Source organism: Sebastes umbrosus, chromosome 1 (assembly GCF_015220745.1).
Source record: "Sebastes umbrosus isolate fSebUmb1 chromosome 1, fSebUmb1.pri, whole genome shotgun sequence".
Classification (NCBI taxonomy): Eukaryota; Metazoa; Chordata; class Actinopteri; order Perciformes; family Sebastidae; genus Sebastes; species Sebastes umbrosus.
Window position 1 is genome coordinate 35,182,900 of NC_051269.1, and position 15,658 is coordinate 35,198,557.

The 15,658-nt window shown below is 44.0% G+C and overlaps 1 protein-coding gene across 2 annotated transcripts in view; it reads left to right on the top strand.

Moving 5' to 3' along the window:
• The window catches only part of slc25a26 (solute carrier family 25 member 26), a 73,082-nt gene extending 61,872 nt beyond the window's left edge, over positions 1–11,210 (top strand). For both annotated transcript variants that reach the window (XM_037784902.1, XM_037784814.1), the window contains 2 exons: positions 2,627–2,700; positions 10,740–11,210. In XM_037784902.1, coding sequence (XP_037640830.1) covers positions 2,627–2,700; positions 10,740–10,768 — 103 coding nt within the window. In that variant the 3' untranslated portion in view covers positions 10,769–11,210. The remainder of the gene's footprint in view (positions 1–2,626; positions 2,701–10,739) is intronic.
• Positions 11,211–15,658: the final 4,448 nt, after the last annotated feature.

Genomic DNA, 15,658 nt, shown 5'->3' on the forward strand with positions numbered 1-15,658 from the left:
GTAGAGGATGACAAGTCCAGGCAGGAGAGTGCAACAGAGACAGAGAGAGAGAGCAGGGCCGGTGTTGATGGGTATGGATGGTTTGGGTTGGATCACGGGGAGGAAATGTGGGTGTTGGAACTTGTCACATTAGTTTCCGTCACCGCAGCAGCAGCAGAGGAGAAGGTTCTTTCAGAATGAAAGAGCGGTGTTGTACAGTAGGCAGCGTGGCGCAGGCGAGGTCGAAGTGGGCCGATGTCCAGGGCACGGCTGGACGTGTAAAGCCCCTCCAGGGCAGGACTCCTGCCCACACTGCCCTGGCTGCAGCACTGGCAACACGCCTGGCACACCACGCTGCTGCTGCTGCTGCTGCTGCTGCTGCTGCTGCTGCTGCTGCACGCCTCCTACGCTGCTACTGTGCAACAACGCTCTTCTCCTCAGGCTGCCATGTTTCCTGCCGGTGAACCACACCGCTGCCATCAATGTCATGTTCGCTGCCCTCCACTGCAACCAACTGTGGCAAACACAGGAGACGATGTCAGGCTGGTATGATCTAACACAGGGCTTCTCAAAGCCGGTACCACAGTCCACATCGGGACCGAATGGCAAGTCAATCAAATCAGTCAAACCTTGTGTTTAGGGATGGGAACCGAAACCTGGTATTAAACGGGCACTTTTTTATCTGTTTAAAATGTACCTTAAAGGGAGATTTGTCAAGTATTTAATACTCTTATCAACATGGGAGTGGGCAAATATATGTGCTTTATGCAAATGTATGTATATATTTATTACTGGAAATCAAATAACACAAAACAATGACAGATATTGTCCAGAAACCCTCACAGGTACTAAAAAATATGCTTTGTTTTGAATTTATGCTCGTTTTAAATAATATATTTAAAAGCAATTTGTGGTAATGAAAAGAATCATTAAGAGTAGCGATAAAGAACCAAACTAATAAGGCGTATCGATAAGAGTAGTATGGCTAGTACCGATCATACAATACCCATTTCTACTCGTGATATGAATACAATACGTTATGATGTTGTTGCCAATTGTTCCGGACCTCTGACCTTGAATAACTAGTCTTGGTCAAAACCGAGTACTGTATATGGCTGGACAGTGTACGGTCAGTCTGTGAATTTGTGGCTAAATTGATATACAAATAGTCAGTGGTCATATCTGTAATATTAAATCCAGTGGTACATTCAATCAACTGGCCATTCAAGCGGAGACGTACCTGATCGTGGAATGCACCTGATTGGTCGCTGGTTTTCTGCTCGCCGTTTCAAACAGGAAACAACATGGCAACCTGCTCATAAACTTTCTGTTATTCCGTCTAAACTATCCACCAAAATCTACTTCTGAAAACATTTTAAGCGAGCAACAGGCGATGCCACTGCTGAATCTCATTTCATTTTAGAACTACATCACCTAGTTTGACAGCTTTGTCCAAGTTTAGTGAGCCGGACGCGTCGCGCAGGTTTATTTGCATAGTGGACTTTCCCCGCCTTTTCATTTTGAAAGAGCAACAACCAATGAGGAACTTCCAACACTCGGTCGACCAATCATGTAACTTCATCACTCAGTGACAAACTTTTGCATTTGCAGGGCTGGCCCGATGCGGTCCAGCTAAAAATCAGATGCGTACCTTTGAGTAATACGTTTGAGAAACCCTGGTCTAACACCTTGTTCAACAGTCATTGTTGTTGTTCATTTCATAGCAGATGAATCAGTGTAGATGTTGGAGATCGTGTAGAAGCTCAGCATGAAGCACATGATTGTAAGAAACTCAGATAACAAAGCAGCAAGCCAACATAAGTAGAAAGAAACTTATAGATTGAGCTGCATGAAGATGTTTTTGTATGTCAGCATACTGTGTGTGTGTGTGTGTGTGTGTGTGTTTTGGACACCCCTTTACTCCATTCCTACCTTCCACCATTCCACAGCGGTAAAGGAAAAGAAAACTTGTCAGACGGGGAGAGGAGACGAGTCATTTCTCAGCCACCTGCCTCCAACAGAAACACAAGGAATAGGGGTGTTTTTTCCCTCCTCACTTGAATAAAATGTGGGAATCTTCCTCTCGGAGCCCCAATTTGCAGCGGAAGCCGCAAACTGTTTCCTGCATGCTCAGCGAGCTGTAGCCTAGATTGCCGTGCACGCACCTACACACACACACACACACACACACACTCCTACTCCCTCCTCTCCTCCACTGTCTCTTTCTGTTTCTGCCACCCTCACTTAACCCCCGACTGGCCCTCTGCTGCAGCTCTCATACCCCTCTGCCACTCCACAGTGATGGATTAAAAACTCTCTGGCCGGCTGAGCCGTATTGTGTAAATACAAGTTCTAGACTGACGGGCGTGGAGGGAGACGGGGAGAACTCGTTGAGTGTGTTTTTGGGTGGCCAAATGGCCGGGGTGTGTTGTCGAGCAGGGGTGCCTGGGCGGTGGGTGTTAGAGGTGTCACCTTCGCTGACACAGCTGTCCATGAGGAGAAACGGAGGAATGAGAAGAGGGAGGGGTAGCTGGAGGAAGCTCAGCTGAGGAAGACTAAACAGGGTGTCTGTTGGAGGAGCAGGAAGTGAAGGAGACGATCCATCCATCATCACACCTCTATTTTCTCTCTCTTTCTCTCTCTCTAGGCCGGGTCGACCACGGCGAACGGCAACATCCCGCTGGTGCTCTATGATGTGTGGAAGAGCCGAGGCCTCTCAGGGTGAGTGTCTTCAATTTAGAGAAATGTTCAAAGGCCGTCGTGATTGTTTCAAAACCAAACCTCTTTACACAACAGCCCATTTAAAAAGCTCTTATTTTACATGATTTGATTTAACTCGGCCTGATCCCTCACATAATCAAGTTTGATGATAGAGTCGCCAAAACATCCTTTGTGCATCAGCTTTCAGTTTGTTATGGACAAAAGCAGCATGACAAACTTGATCGTCATATATGTCAAGTTGAAAATAGGAATCTGTTACTCGATATCAGCTGTAAAAACCTTCCTTTTCCATCAAGATGCACGAGCTGCAACTAACTTATTATTTTCATTTTTGATGATTTCTGATCAGTCGATTATTTTCTCAATTACTGATTGATCGTTTAGTCTCGAAAATCTCACAAAATAGTGAAACAAGCCCATCACAAGTTCCTAAAGCCCAAGGTGACATCTACAAATGTCTTATTTTCACCAACAGACAGTATAAAATCCAAAGATACTGAGTTTACTACGTATCACATATGAAAAAAATAAAATAAAAGCAGCAAATCCTGACAACTGAGAAGCTGGATCTTACAAATGTTTGGTTGTAAAATGATAAATCAATTATGAAAATAGTTTCTGTCAATCAACTAATTGACTAATTGTTTCAGCTCTAATAAAAATGTACTAAAAAATAAACTTGTAAATGTGCTTTGTGTAAGTTATGAGGCCATAAGCTATATTAAAGCAGCCTCTGTAGCGCCTCACCTTAAAAGGTAATGTAATTTTTTTTAAATCGGGTCAGACTTAAGTGAGAACGGCAACATCCCGCTGGTGCTCTATGACGTGTAGAGGAGCCGAGGCCTCTCAGGGTGTCTTCATTTTAGAGAAACGTTCAAAGGCCGTCGTGATTGCTTGAAAACCGAACAGCCTCTTTACACAACAACCCATTTAAAAAGCCTCTTATTTTACGTGATTTGATTTAACTCGGCCTGATCCCTCACGTAATCAAGTTTGATGATAGAGTCGCCGCTCTGGGGCGAGACGGGGAACGTGAATTTACAGCCGCGGCTGCAAAAATTACACGTATAAAAGCTTTTCCTGCCCACCGTCCTATTGATTAAGGTGTCACAGGGGCCAAGTGGAAGGGTTTATTTGAGTGTTTTGAATGTGTTTATGACGCGCACCGGACAAAAGGCCGGGTCTAATGGGGCCGCGGAGGGCTGCCAGCACTAAAACAAACCCTCAGCCGCGGTGAATAATAGGCCCCGCTTTGTGTACAAGCCGCCATCATTTAGTCAGGATGCACCTCGGCTTAATGCTCGTAGCAGATTTGGTTTGGGACTGAGCCAAACTCCAGTGGGACATCTCTCTCTGCCTCGCAAACACACACACACACACTCATAAACACTTGCAAACCACCGTGTTATTGTTTGTTTGTGTAGTTGCTGGAATCTAATCAGAGACAAATTGCATTTCAGCTTTGTGTTTTAATATGAGCCAAGGGTGATTCCCTACAAGCTGCTCTCCGGCATCAGTAATAAGCCAGCCTTCAATTTTAATAAAGATCAGTTTGGAGACTACTGCATACTGATCTCAATGAGGTGATAGTTGGCGGGCCTCTATGGAAAAGCCTAAATCCCACTCTCCCAGCTGCAACAGTAACCAAGTGGTAATGTACACGGGAGCTCTTTGATGCCCGTCTCCACCTCTGAACCACACAGTAACCTTTGATGTGTTTTTCCTCTCTTTCCATCCTCCTCTCTATCTCCTCCAACTCTCCTCCGGGGCCGGCTGTAAAATACCCACTCATATTGTGCAGCCCAGAGCGCATGCACCTTAAGCTTTACAACACGATGAACTCCTGAGAAATCATTTTTTTCCTCCCCTGATATTGATGTAACCAGAGAAGGTGGAGAATGAGAAGACGAGAGAATGAGATGCGGAGACAAAGGAGGGTGTGTAGAGAGAGTAAAACGAGGGGGGAGCTGTTGCTCCGCAGGGCCAAAAGGCCTGGTGGTTGCGCTGGTGCATGCCTGATACAAATTGCTGGGGCTTTAAAGCTGTAATTATGGTAATAGGCCCAATTGCAGTGTAGTGAAGCTCTAAAGTGCTTCCATGTGTGTGCCGTGCCCCAGAGACCCCGGGTTAGCAGCAGAGCCGCGGAGCTCGCACAGCGGCCTCCCCCCAGTAACCAAACGGCACCAGGAATCATGTCAAAACAAAGACTAATAAGCAACATGTCCTCCAGGCTGCGTCTGCTTTGTGCCTCGTGTAAACCGAAATGGAAGAAAAGTAAACAAATGGCGTGTTTGTACCGCACACTCACAACAAAGCAGAGACTCTGGGAAGTTTGTGGTAAACCTTGATTATACTTGTATGGCTTCAGGAGTCTTTGTTCTTCACCATAACAAATTAAGTTGAGCAATTTTGACAATTGAAATATTGAGTATTACTAGACTTATAAAGGGTTATTGCTGGTATTGCAGCCCAAATGCCACAGACACACATGCTGTGTCTCAATTCAAATACTTCTGTCAGTACACTTGCATGTAGTACATTGTGCACTCTATGTACTTCCTTGTGTAGTGCATGAATTTCGACAGGGTTGTGTTGTCTCAAATCGCACACGGCGGTTATGCACTGACCAGAAGCTCAATAGATCAGCTGGTGATCATTCACGGACATCACGCTGAGTCGGCAGTAATTCAATTCAGACGGATAAATTAACCCAATAATGGCTTCTATCTGACTACAGTACAGTGGTACTAAAACACATGTATAACTTAAATTTGTATAGTTCGGTGTTCGCTATTTCAAAAGCAACCGTTGTAGCTTCCTCGCTCGCCATTTTCACAAGTTTGAAATAGATAGGTGGTCCCTCCCCTTCTGCGTGTTTCAGTATGTAGTGGTAATATACCACCTCTTAACCGTGCACAAAGTGACCTCTGACTTTTAGGCATATTATATTTAAAATATATATATTTTAAATAATATATATATTTTAAATAGACAGTAAGTTCTCAATTTTGTTTTTTTTGTGTGAGTACAGAAGTGTCACTGTGCGGTGTTTGGGCAGACACTTTTGGGTTTTTAGGGAAAGTGCTGTAACATCTGTGTTTGTGACTTGACTTTTGTTATTATTATCCACCTTTTGTCCCGGAAAATTCAAGTAGACCCACCTCCTGCTGAAGGAATGTGTAAAACATCAAACTGATGTATCTTCCTCATTTTTAATGAAGACCCACACAGTTAAAACTGGTCTTTATTTTGAATTTATCCCATGAAAAAGTTGCATAATAGGCTATTTATCATGACCTCAGCATTGTTCCTGCTCCGACAACAAGTGCCAGAAATTTGCTCCCACATACATCTGAAGATTTCCACCCTTTTCTCCTTCAAGTGCCCCAGCGTTTTTCTAAACTGCAGCCAAGACATTTAGTTCACCACTGCTCTTCTGTTCTCTCCCTGTCATGCCTTGAAACTATATTTAGTCCGATTCCTCAGGAGAGGCGATTGGCCGACAATAGGGGGGGATGACAGCTCTCGGTGGCCCGGCCAGGCTGTGATGTCAGAGTGAGTCAGGGCACCCGGGGGAGCCGAGGGGGGGGAACATTTGAGCTCCGGCTCTGCTCTGACGTCTCGGAGCCCACAGGTGGGCCTGATCCCAGACAGGAAATGTAACAGTAGTCCAGAGCTGAGACAAAACAAGAGCGCTGAGTTTAAAATTAGTTCATTCCTCACTCTGCTGGCGATCAAGATCCATCACGTGAGAAGATGGAGTGGAATATGTCAGGAGTTGTTGCGTCTACTGTGTTGTTGTTTAGCTGCCCAGCTGCTTAAGTTATGTCTCTTTGCGTTTCTCTTTCTGTCATTGGATTTTGACTATCTTTGGATATCACATGTAATCTTGTTGTGTGAGTGATGCTAAGTACTTTCTTGCAGCGGGCCTGTGGCTTATGTTTCAGCAGATGGTGTTAGAAAGCTGTGTTGAGATGGAAAGAGCACGCCGAAGGGCACGACAACAACCTCTGACTAATGTCTCTCTGCGTTTATTTGGAGCCTTTACACCAGTCCCTGCTTACACAAACACACTTGGATACTCTCTCTCTCTAACACATACACTGTCTTTGTGTCTCACACACACACAGCTAACCCTTCACTGGCCGTCGTCTTTTTAAAAAAACACCCGATCCGGGCCGAGGCATTCTGAAACGTGGAGTTGTGTGAATAGTTGGGATGGCTGAGAGATCCCTGACATGTTTGGCACCTTGTACAGATTTACAGTTCACCAAAGTGAAGAAGTGAGTCTGGTTGTGACAGAAAAATCTTAAATTTACAGTGAAAGCAGCACTTAACTGTCAAAACCTTAACTCTAGGTCCATTTACTAGCCTCTTTTTCTGGAGCAATGTCAACTTTTTTTCTTGGTTGTCAGGAGAAAAGTAAATGCATCATCGCAAATGGTCTTGGAGTTTAATGCATTGAAGTCGAGATAAATCCAAGATGCCAAAATGTTATGAAAATCTCTCTCCATAATCCCAGTATGCATATTCTATCCATAGACTGTATAAAATATGGATGTAGTCTCCTTTGACGTCACCCGTAGGTGTCTGAAGAGTCGTTATGTCACCATCTTGGCAGTGACGACACAGCCTAACTCGCAGCTAATCCAAAACGGGCAAAGAAGTGGATCGTGCTGTGGAGCTGAGACGGGCCAGGTGCCGTAGCAGAGCAGACAGCTACAGCTAGTGACCTGGTACGGCACCCACCTGTCACTCACAGTGCTCACGCCCTCAATTATGCCGAACTTTAAGCCTAAATATAATTTAAACGGGTGAGTTATATAAAAATTCACCCCTGTGCAGTTGTCACGAACGGGGAAATTAGCTAGAGAGACCGAAAACTTTATTTGTACCAGGCTGTAAACATGTTTATTTCTGCTGTAAAGTTGGGCATTTTAACATGGGGGTCTTTGGGGATTGACTCAGTTATGGAGCCTCAAGTGGCCATTCGAACTGCAGTTTTTGGCACTTTAGCATTTGCTTCATTTCTCAGCACCGGAGGTTGCTGCTTGGTTCTATCATGAGTGATGCTCGTTATTCTTTTAAATGGATACTCCAGTGATTTTGTGTTGCACTTCCACAAAGTTGGGAGACTCGCGAAAGGTTAGGTTTAGGCACGAGGAGTGAGATTGTTCAGGGTAAAAATGTCCAGGTGAGAGGCAGAGTAGGGCGAGTCATGCATTCGTCATATGGGGAAAATAATATCGCCACTGGGACACGTGAATAGAACAGTCATCCTTAATGTTATTAGTAACACCTGCATTTTTTTTCTATGAGTCAAAACGTCTGCTGCCTTGAAAAAGACCTATTCAAGAAGCTCCTTTACAGTATCTGCTCGAGCACAGCTGATTTTTTTTCTAGAAATGAAAATGAACAGAAACATAAGTACTAACACACACACACCCACACAGATGATGAATGCAGACAGACATTTTGTGTGCGTAGACGTTTCTCCTCACACACACACAGGCACACATCCACGAACACACAATACTCTTCATCCATTACATCTGGCCTCGGACGGGGCCAGACCATGTGAGCGTGGGGGCGGATTGGCAGACGGAAGGTGTTGGTAGTCAAATACACGGCGAGGGAGAGACAGGCAGAGAGAAACGGGGGGAAAATTAAAAAAAAAAGGAGAGAGGGAGTCACGAAAAAAAAAGGCAGACGGGACGAGGCGAGCACGTGTCTGAGAAGTGGATGACGCAGCGAGAAAAGGAGACGGAGGAGAAATCCCCGAACAACTGAGCCAGCTGAGGGGGCCGTCGCTGGACAGAGAGACAGAGAGAAATGGACGGATGGACAGCAGAGGGACATGTGTGGATGTCATCCGGCCATCAGTCATGCACAGAGAGAGAGAAAGAAAGGGGGGATGAGAGCTCCAGGGAGGCCTCAGGGTGGGGGCTTGAAGCCTAATCCCAAAAACAGCTGTGTGTAGCGGGGAGGGTGGGAGAGAGAGGGGGGGGTAGTTCTTGGGAGACGGGTGCTCTCTCATGCTCTCTCATGGCTCATCACATCCTCTGACCCCCGCAACGTCAACCCGTTTCTTGTTGGGCCTCGGTTCGCTGTAACCCGGGGCCCCTCTCGCTCTCAGTAAAGTGGCTCCACCAACAAGGCCTCATGCTTGACCCGCTCCCATGGACCCTCTGCACCCGAACACGAGGCCCCGCTTCCACGAAGGCGCCGTAAATCACTCACAGATACTGTCGATCAGTGGAGCGATACCCGATACAGTCTGAGCTTAGCTGTTCATAGGGTTTCTTCATGGAGATAATTAAGGCTGCAGCAGGCAAACTTTGGAGATGTGAGCATGAATTTCCAAGTAGAAAACAAGAAATCTACTTCCTTCTGTAACGGTTTCCTCTCGATGAGGTTCAGGCGTGTGCATGAGGCAAACCTAAGAAATAACCAAACATTTTGTGTAAAATAAAATACTTGTATTCTTCAACAAATAAATATTTGTCAGCATAGATATTTGTCTTATTGGCTTTAGTAAGGACCTAGTAGGCTATGCTGTCTTTTTTTGAGTTATCACTTTTGGTTATTCAGAAATCACAAAAAATCACAAAAGATTTTGCACATTTTTTATCTGTTCAAAATGTACCTTAAAGGGAGATTTGTCAAGTATGTAATACTCTTATCAGCATGGTAGTGGGCAAATATGCTGCTTTATGCAAATGTATGTATATATTTATGATTGGAAATCAATTAACAACACAAGACAATGACAAATATTGTCCAGAAACCCTCACAGGTACTGCTTTTAGCATAAAACAATATGCTCTAATCATAACATGGCAAACTGCAGCCCAACAGGCAACAACAGCTGTCAGTGTGTCAGTGTGCTGACTTGACTATGATTTACCCAGAACTGCATGTTATTATCATAAAGTGTATGAACAGTGAGATTAAATGATAAAAACATAGAGAGATACATTTTCACTTATCTGAGTGATCTGAATAAAAATGCTGAATTATAATTACATCACCATTTATCACTCTCATTTGCACTGCTCTGAATATATATTACTGTATTTAACATGTGCATTGGCCCGTCTGTCAATCATAAGTAAAAATACAAATATACAACTAAAACAGCACTATACCATATAGCATAACATAATAACTTTTATTATTGCTTATGTCATCATATAATTGCATCCAGTGATAAGCATAAGCGTGCATATCGTGTATTCTACTTTATTTATTTACTTTTTAATGGTTGCATTAAAGGTGCTAAATGCAGGATTTCTATTGCCTCCGCACGGCTCTCAACATGGCAACGACTGAGCCGACGGCTCGTAGTTAACGGTGCTAACAGCGCTAAACGTGAAAACAAAGGCAACAGTGCTGACAGAGCTAACAGTGTTAACCTGAGGAGGAACCGGAGGATGGGCGCTACGCTTCCGGAAGGCGTTATCAGCAGTAACCGCTGTATGAGAGCAGTGCAGAGCGGCAGCCTTGAGCTAGCCAGTGGGGCATGCTCACATGCACGAACATGCACTTAAATGCACGTGCGGCCGGCCCGGCTATGTCAACAAAGCAAGGAGAAGCTCAGATTACATCACTGAGAGGGAGAGAGATTTCATGCTCTGCTCAGGTAGACATTACTCCTCTATATCTTTACATATCAAATAGTTGTTTGATTCTATATTAATACTCTGGATATTGTATAGAGCACCTTTTTATATGAAATCATCCAAACAAATTGAGATTTAATTTGCAATTAGTGTGTGCAGTCTACAGCTGTAGACTGTGGTATGATTATCTGTGCAGTACAGTGATAGATTTGAGTGTTTGGTTTAAACTTGCACAGTTCAACTTCAATAATGCAGATTTATGTTTGAGATATGTTGTAAAGATTCAGATTCACCACTGTGTTGTAGTTGGTTGTAGTAGGGGAAGACCATTTTACAAAACTGTGATGATCAGAAGTTCAATAATGATGATTTCAGAATTTATAGCATGTGTCGCTCTTTCTCTTGTTTTCTCTGCAGTCTGTTTGCCGGCAGCATACCGCGGGTAACCTTCATCAGTATGGGCGGTTTCATCTTCCTGGGAACCTACGAGAAGATCCACCGCTCGTTGCTTTAGCAGCTCGTCCTCTGTGAATGTCCTGAGCTCTGACCTGGTGGAGAAACAGCAAGGGAAGCATCTCTCTGAATGTAGCACCCTCGTCCCCTGGAGGTCCCCTGAAGGCCTCTCCAAGCTGCTGGGCCCCGAGAAGCAAGGAACACCTGGTGCTTGTTGGGGGAAGAGTCATCCACGGGCCTGATCGCATTACCCAGAGTGCTGCATTCCTGCTCATCAGTGCCCTGACTTTAACAGCCTGAGCTCACACCTCTGTAACAGCAACAGTGGTTTGGTGAAGTGGAGCCACACCCTGTCACACGAGGCTAGCATGTACAGTATGTGTGTGTGAATCAATGAGATATGGTATTAAAGACTGTCTCTTTTTATGTTTTAAAGGTGAGGTTTGGTGATTCTGTCCCCTGAAGGCTGCTCTGTAAAGCTTCCTCTACGTGGTTTCATGATCATTTTAGTGTTTTATCCATATTTTTCTCTCTGCTAAGCCGGGCCACCTGTGTTAAAGACCCACCGGGGGGGAAAACACGGTCATATCTCAACCATTGTTACATTCCCGCTGGAGCACAACTGAGCTCATCCACCTGCAAGAGCTTTAATTTTATACTTAAGCTGCCTCCAACAATAGACCACTTTGTTAAATTAACAAGCCTTTAGTTTTATGAGGAGCCTCAGGTGTCCTGCTCAGGCTTTTCTACAGTTTCATGTGTTTATTGTGAAATATTTTTATTAGGTAGTTAGCTCGATTGGATGGTTGATTGATTTGGCATCAATCTCACTAAACCAGTGAAAGTGCAGGCTTATCCTTAAAGTTAGTTTGATTAAAACAACCTTTTGTTAATCAATAGAGCGATGGTGTTGAATGAAGATACTTATTAATAAGTGTTGAAAAGATGCTGCAAACAGGGCTAGCAGTGCAGTGGATATCGAATTTAGCACCTTTAAAGGGACTATTTGTAACTTTTTAAGCGTATAAATGTAGCAGGTCGCCACACATGCGCGTTCGCATATGCGTGCTCGCGTGTGGCTGGAGCCTCGTCTCCGCTGCCTGCTCTCCTTCACTCAGACAGCGCGCGCGTCCTCGCTGTCTCGCTCCACCTCTAGACGTGAACGCGCGCTCACTACACACTGCAGAAGAGTTAGTTTAGCTCTGAGAATATCTAGTGGACGTTTGTGCAGAAATAACTGCTGCAGCTCCTCCAGACCAACAGAGGTTTCCCGTGTCTTATGAAGTGACGGAGCTCTTCAGAGAGTTACGTTACCCTCTCGTTACCGACTGGGTGCCGGTGTCAACCTCTGCTCTCTCAGGCTGCGGGCGGAGAGAGCAGGGAGACACGCTGCAGAGCGCCGCTGCCTCAGCCTGCACTTAGGCAGGAAAAGCCAACACTAGGATCAGATCTAAATCATGTTCATGGAGAGACCTTCGTCTGGTCAGCTAACATTACTGCCAAGCAGCTGAAATATAGAGTGATATTGTGGTTTTAGCTGACGTGTGTCGCCTCACTGTTTTGAGTGATGCTTGTTCAGGTATATTTAGAGCGAGCAAGCGCGAGCCCGACGCTGACTTTCGTTGATTTCACGGCCACAGGTGTCGCTGTTAAGAAGCATTTCTGAAAGTTACAAATAGTCCCTTTAAGTTTGTTATGCAACCTGGAAAACAATTGTATTTAGGTCCATTTCTTAAACTGGGTAAATAGACTGATCACTTCAATCAGTTTACTGATAATTGCCCATATAAAAGAAGCGTGCAAACCTAACGATCAGTTCACCCAAATTACAAAAAAAGCACATTTCCCCACTTACTCTTAGTGGTGTTTAGTCGTGCAGATGGTTTTGATTTTATGTTCCAAGTTTCTGGGAAATCAGCTGATGAGGAGTAAAACTTAGACATTATCTGCATGACTAGATCAAGTGGGGAAAACAGGTTTTTGTTTATTATTATGTACTGAATTTGTGTTTTTCTCAGGGATTCATGAAATGGTTGATATGTTTAAGATACAACATGTAAGCAGTAAAAAGACGTCTTCTTCTGCACCAGCCGATTGCACTGATTGTTTCCACTCTCCACTCATGTTTAATGACATATGCAGGTGCAGTTAGCCAGACTATCAGTTGCATTCAGTGAATTAGCTCGGTGTTGTCTTTTGCATCCACTCCGGAGGTAAAACCGAAGTCTCTGTAAATCCTGTCAGGAGACGGATGGCCTCACAGGTGGGAGTGTTTGTCATGCTGCTTGTCACTGGGCTGTTGGACAACAATGGCCGGCGTGTGATTGGTGGAGGCCACGGCCGGTAGCATGTCAATCACGCGGTGACAAACATCCATCTGGAATGCACATTCTGGCCAGCCGCTGACCCTCAGACTCAAAAGCAAATATTTTAAACAGCCCGCAGAAGGGAAAAAATATGCCTGCTGTCTTTTGGAGCTTCAGGGAGCCAGGAGGACACATTCCTGGTGGGAAGATTAGCTTTGTGTGTGTGTGTGTCTGTTTGAACATCAAGGTCTCTGGATTTCATCTCTATGTATTGATGGCTTCTCCATAACCACCGTGTCATGTGAGATGCTAACTCAGCTCTTTGTCATTGTGTTTATACAGGAAAGAAAAAACAGGCAAAACACTCGTAATAATAGCAAAATGTGATTTTTTTTATTAGACACTTCAATGCCATGTTAGACACTTCACGGTTTCAGCTTTGACATTGGTACAACGGTTTTCGAACAGTTTTTCAATAAATTACTCCGAACGTGAACTCTCTCTCTCTCTCTCTCCTCTTGTCCCTTTTACCTGCTACACTGGGATTGGTTTTCCAACAGGGATCTCTGATTGGTCTTTGCTGGTAAAGTCATCTCTGATAGGTGCTATCAGGTGTAACCAGAGGAGCGTGTCCTCCGGTTCACCTTGATAAGGCCACTGGTAACGGAGCGCAGTTCAGACGAGGGCACACTGGCGAGAAACGCATGCATACATTAGACAATGTGACTACTTTGACTGACCCAGTGTATCCATTAAGTTTGGTTAGAGCACATTTCACAAGCTTTCCCAACTGTTCACAGCATGAACCTTTAGTTACCTCAGACGTTATTCAACTGGAGTGATGATGAGAAAGAAGTTATTGTTGCACTGTGGTGATATACTGGCCGGTTACCTGTGAATGCACCACGGTGGATGTTGAGGCACATTACAGCAGTAACAGAATGATTCTCCCTGATACTCCCATCTTTTTTAAATCCATAGCACAAGAATGGTTTAATTATAAGGGCTGCAATTAACAATTCATTTCATTGTCGATGATTAATTGATTAGTTGTTTGGTCTATAAAATGTCGATCAGTGTTTCTCAAAGCCCAAGATGACATCCTAGAATGTCTTGATATTCAGTTTACTGTCATAGAGGTGTAAAGAAACCAGAAAAATATTCACATTTAAGAAGCTGGAATCAGAATTTAGACTTTTTTTTCTTAAAAAATCTCTCGAACCGAGTAATCGATTATCAAAATAGCAATTAATGTAATAGTTGACAACTAATCAATTAATCGTTGCAGCTCTAATAATCAAGTAGAGATGTTCCAATACCATTTTTTCCCTCCCGATACCGATTTCGATACCTGAACTTGCGGTATCGCCCGGTACCGAGCACCGATCTGATACCAGCGTGATAAAAAAAAAAGATATAGTTGTTATTATTTAACAGCTGTTTACTACTGACCATGTATGGATGTGATATGATTACAATCTTTGCTGTATGGTCTGGCTCAGGTTTGTAAAACATGAACAAATAAAGAAGAAGAAGAAAAAGAAGAATTGATTTCCTGTTAAACAAGTTGATTTTTTTTCTGGGTTAATAAATTGCAGTATCGGATCGGTGCAGACGGGCGTACTCGCCGATAACCGATCCCAAATTTTGGGCAGTATCGGACGCATTTCTGATACTGGTATCGGAACAACTCTGTCATTAAGCATTCAGCTAATTAAATGTCAGTGCTCGAGTGCACGTAGCTGTAGATTTCATAATGGATGAATGTGACCGAGAACACATGGCAGGGTGTCCATACTGTGAGATCTGTTAGCCAAAGTTTGACCACATTTTGGTTACGAACTTGTGCGTAAAGCTGGGCATACACTGTACGAGTTTAGAAATGTTGTGTAATTCCTTCTCCTACTGTATGAGCAGATTGTTTTTGCGATGTAAAGCCAAAGCTCACGATTTGTGCTCACACTGTACGGTCCGATCATCAACCACGATCTGAGTGCTCACACTGTACGTGTAAAATAGAAAATCAATCAATCACAATTTCGGACATATCAGAAATTCATCCGACTGTCCGGAAGTTCATGTACGCCTGATGAATCTGAAATTCGGTCTGACTCTAAAATGAGTCGTGCGGCTAAAAATTCAGGTCAAAAACTGGCAAAAAAATCGTACAATGTATGCCCAGCTTTAGTCACTTTCTTGGACAAATAAAGAAACTAATGAGAGTCAGAGAAGAATGTTTTCTCTACTACATCAGAGCAGCTTCGCAGTAACTAGCAGTATTGTGAAACAGGTGGAAGAGCCTTAATGCTACAGTATGTACTGTCGACTTTACCGTGTCAAAATCAGTTTTCTCCTCACGCAGAGGAGGTTCCTATTGGCAGATATCAACCTGCTCGTTTGTGACGTGAATACAAAAAGTGCTTTAACCGACCGCCCACAAACATCCCAGCTTGAAACCATCCGACGTACCAAAATAATTTACATCAAAGCTCTTCCTTCATACGACAACAATGAACGTGAACTGTGTTTCTGTAAGGCCATGGTTGGCAGCGACAAAAAAACAAAAAAACATTCAAG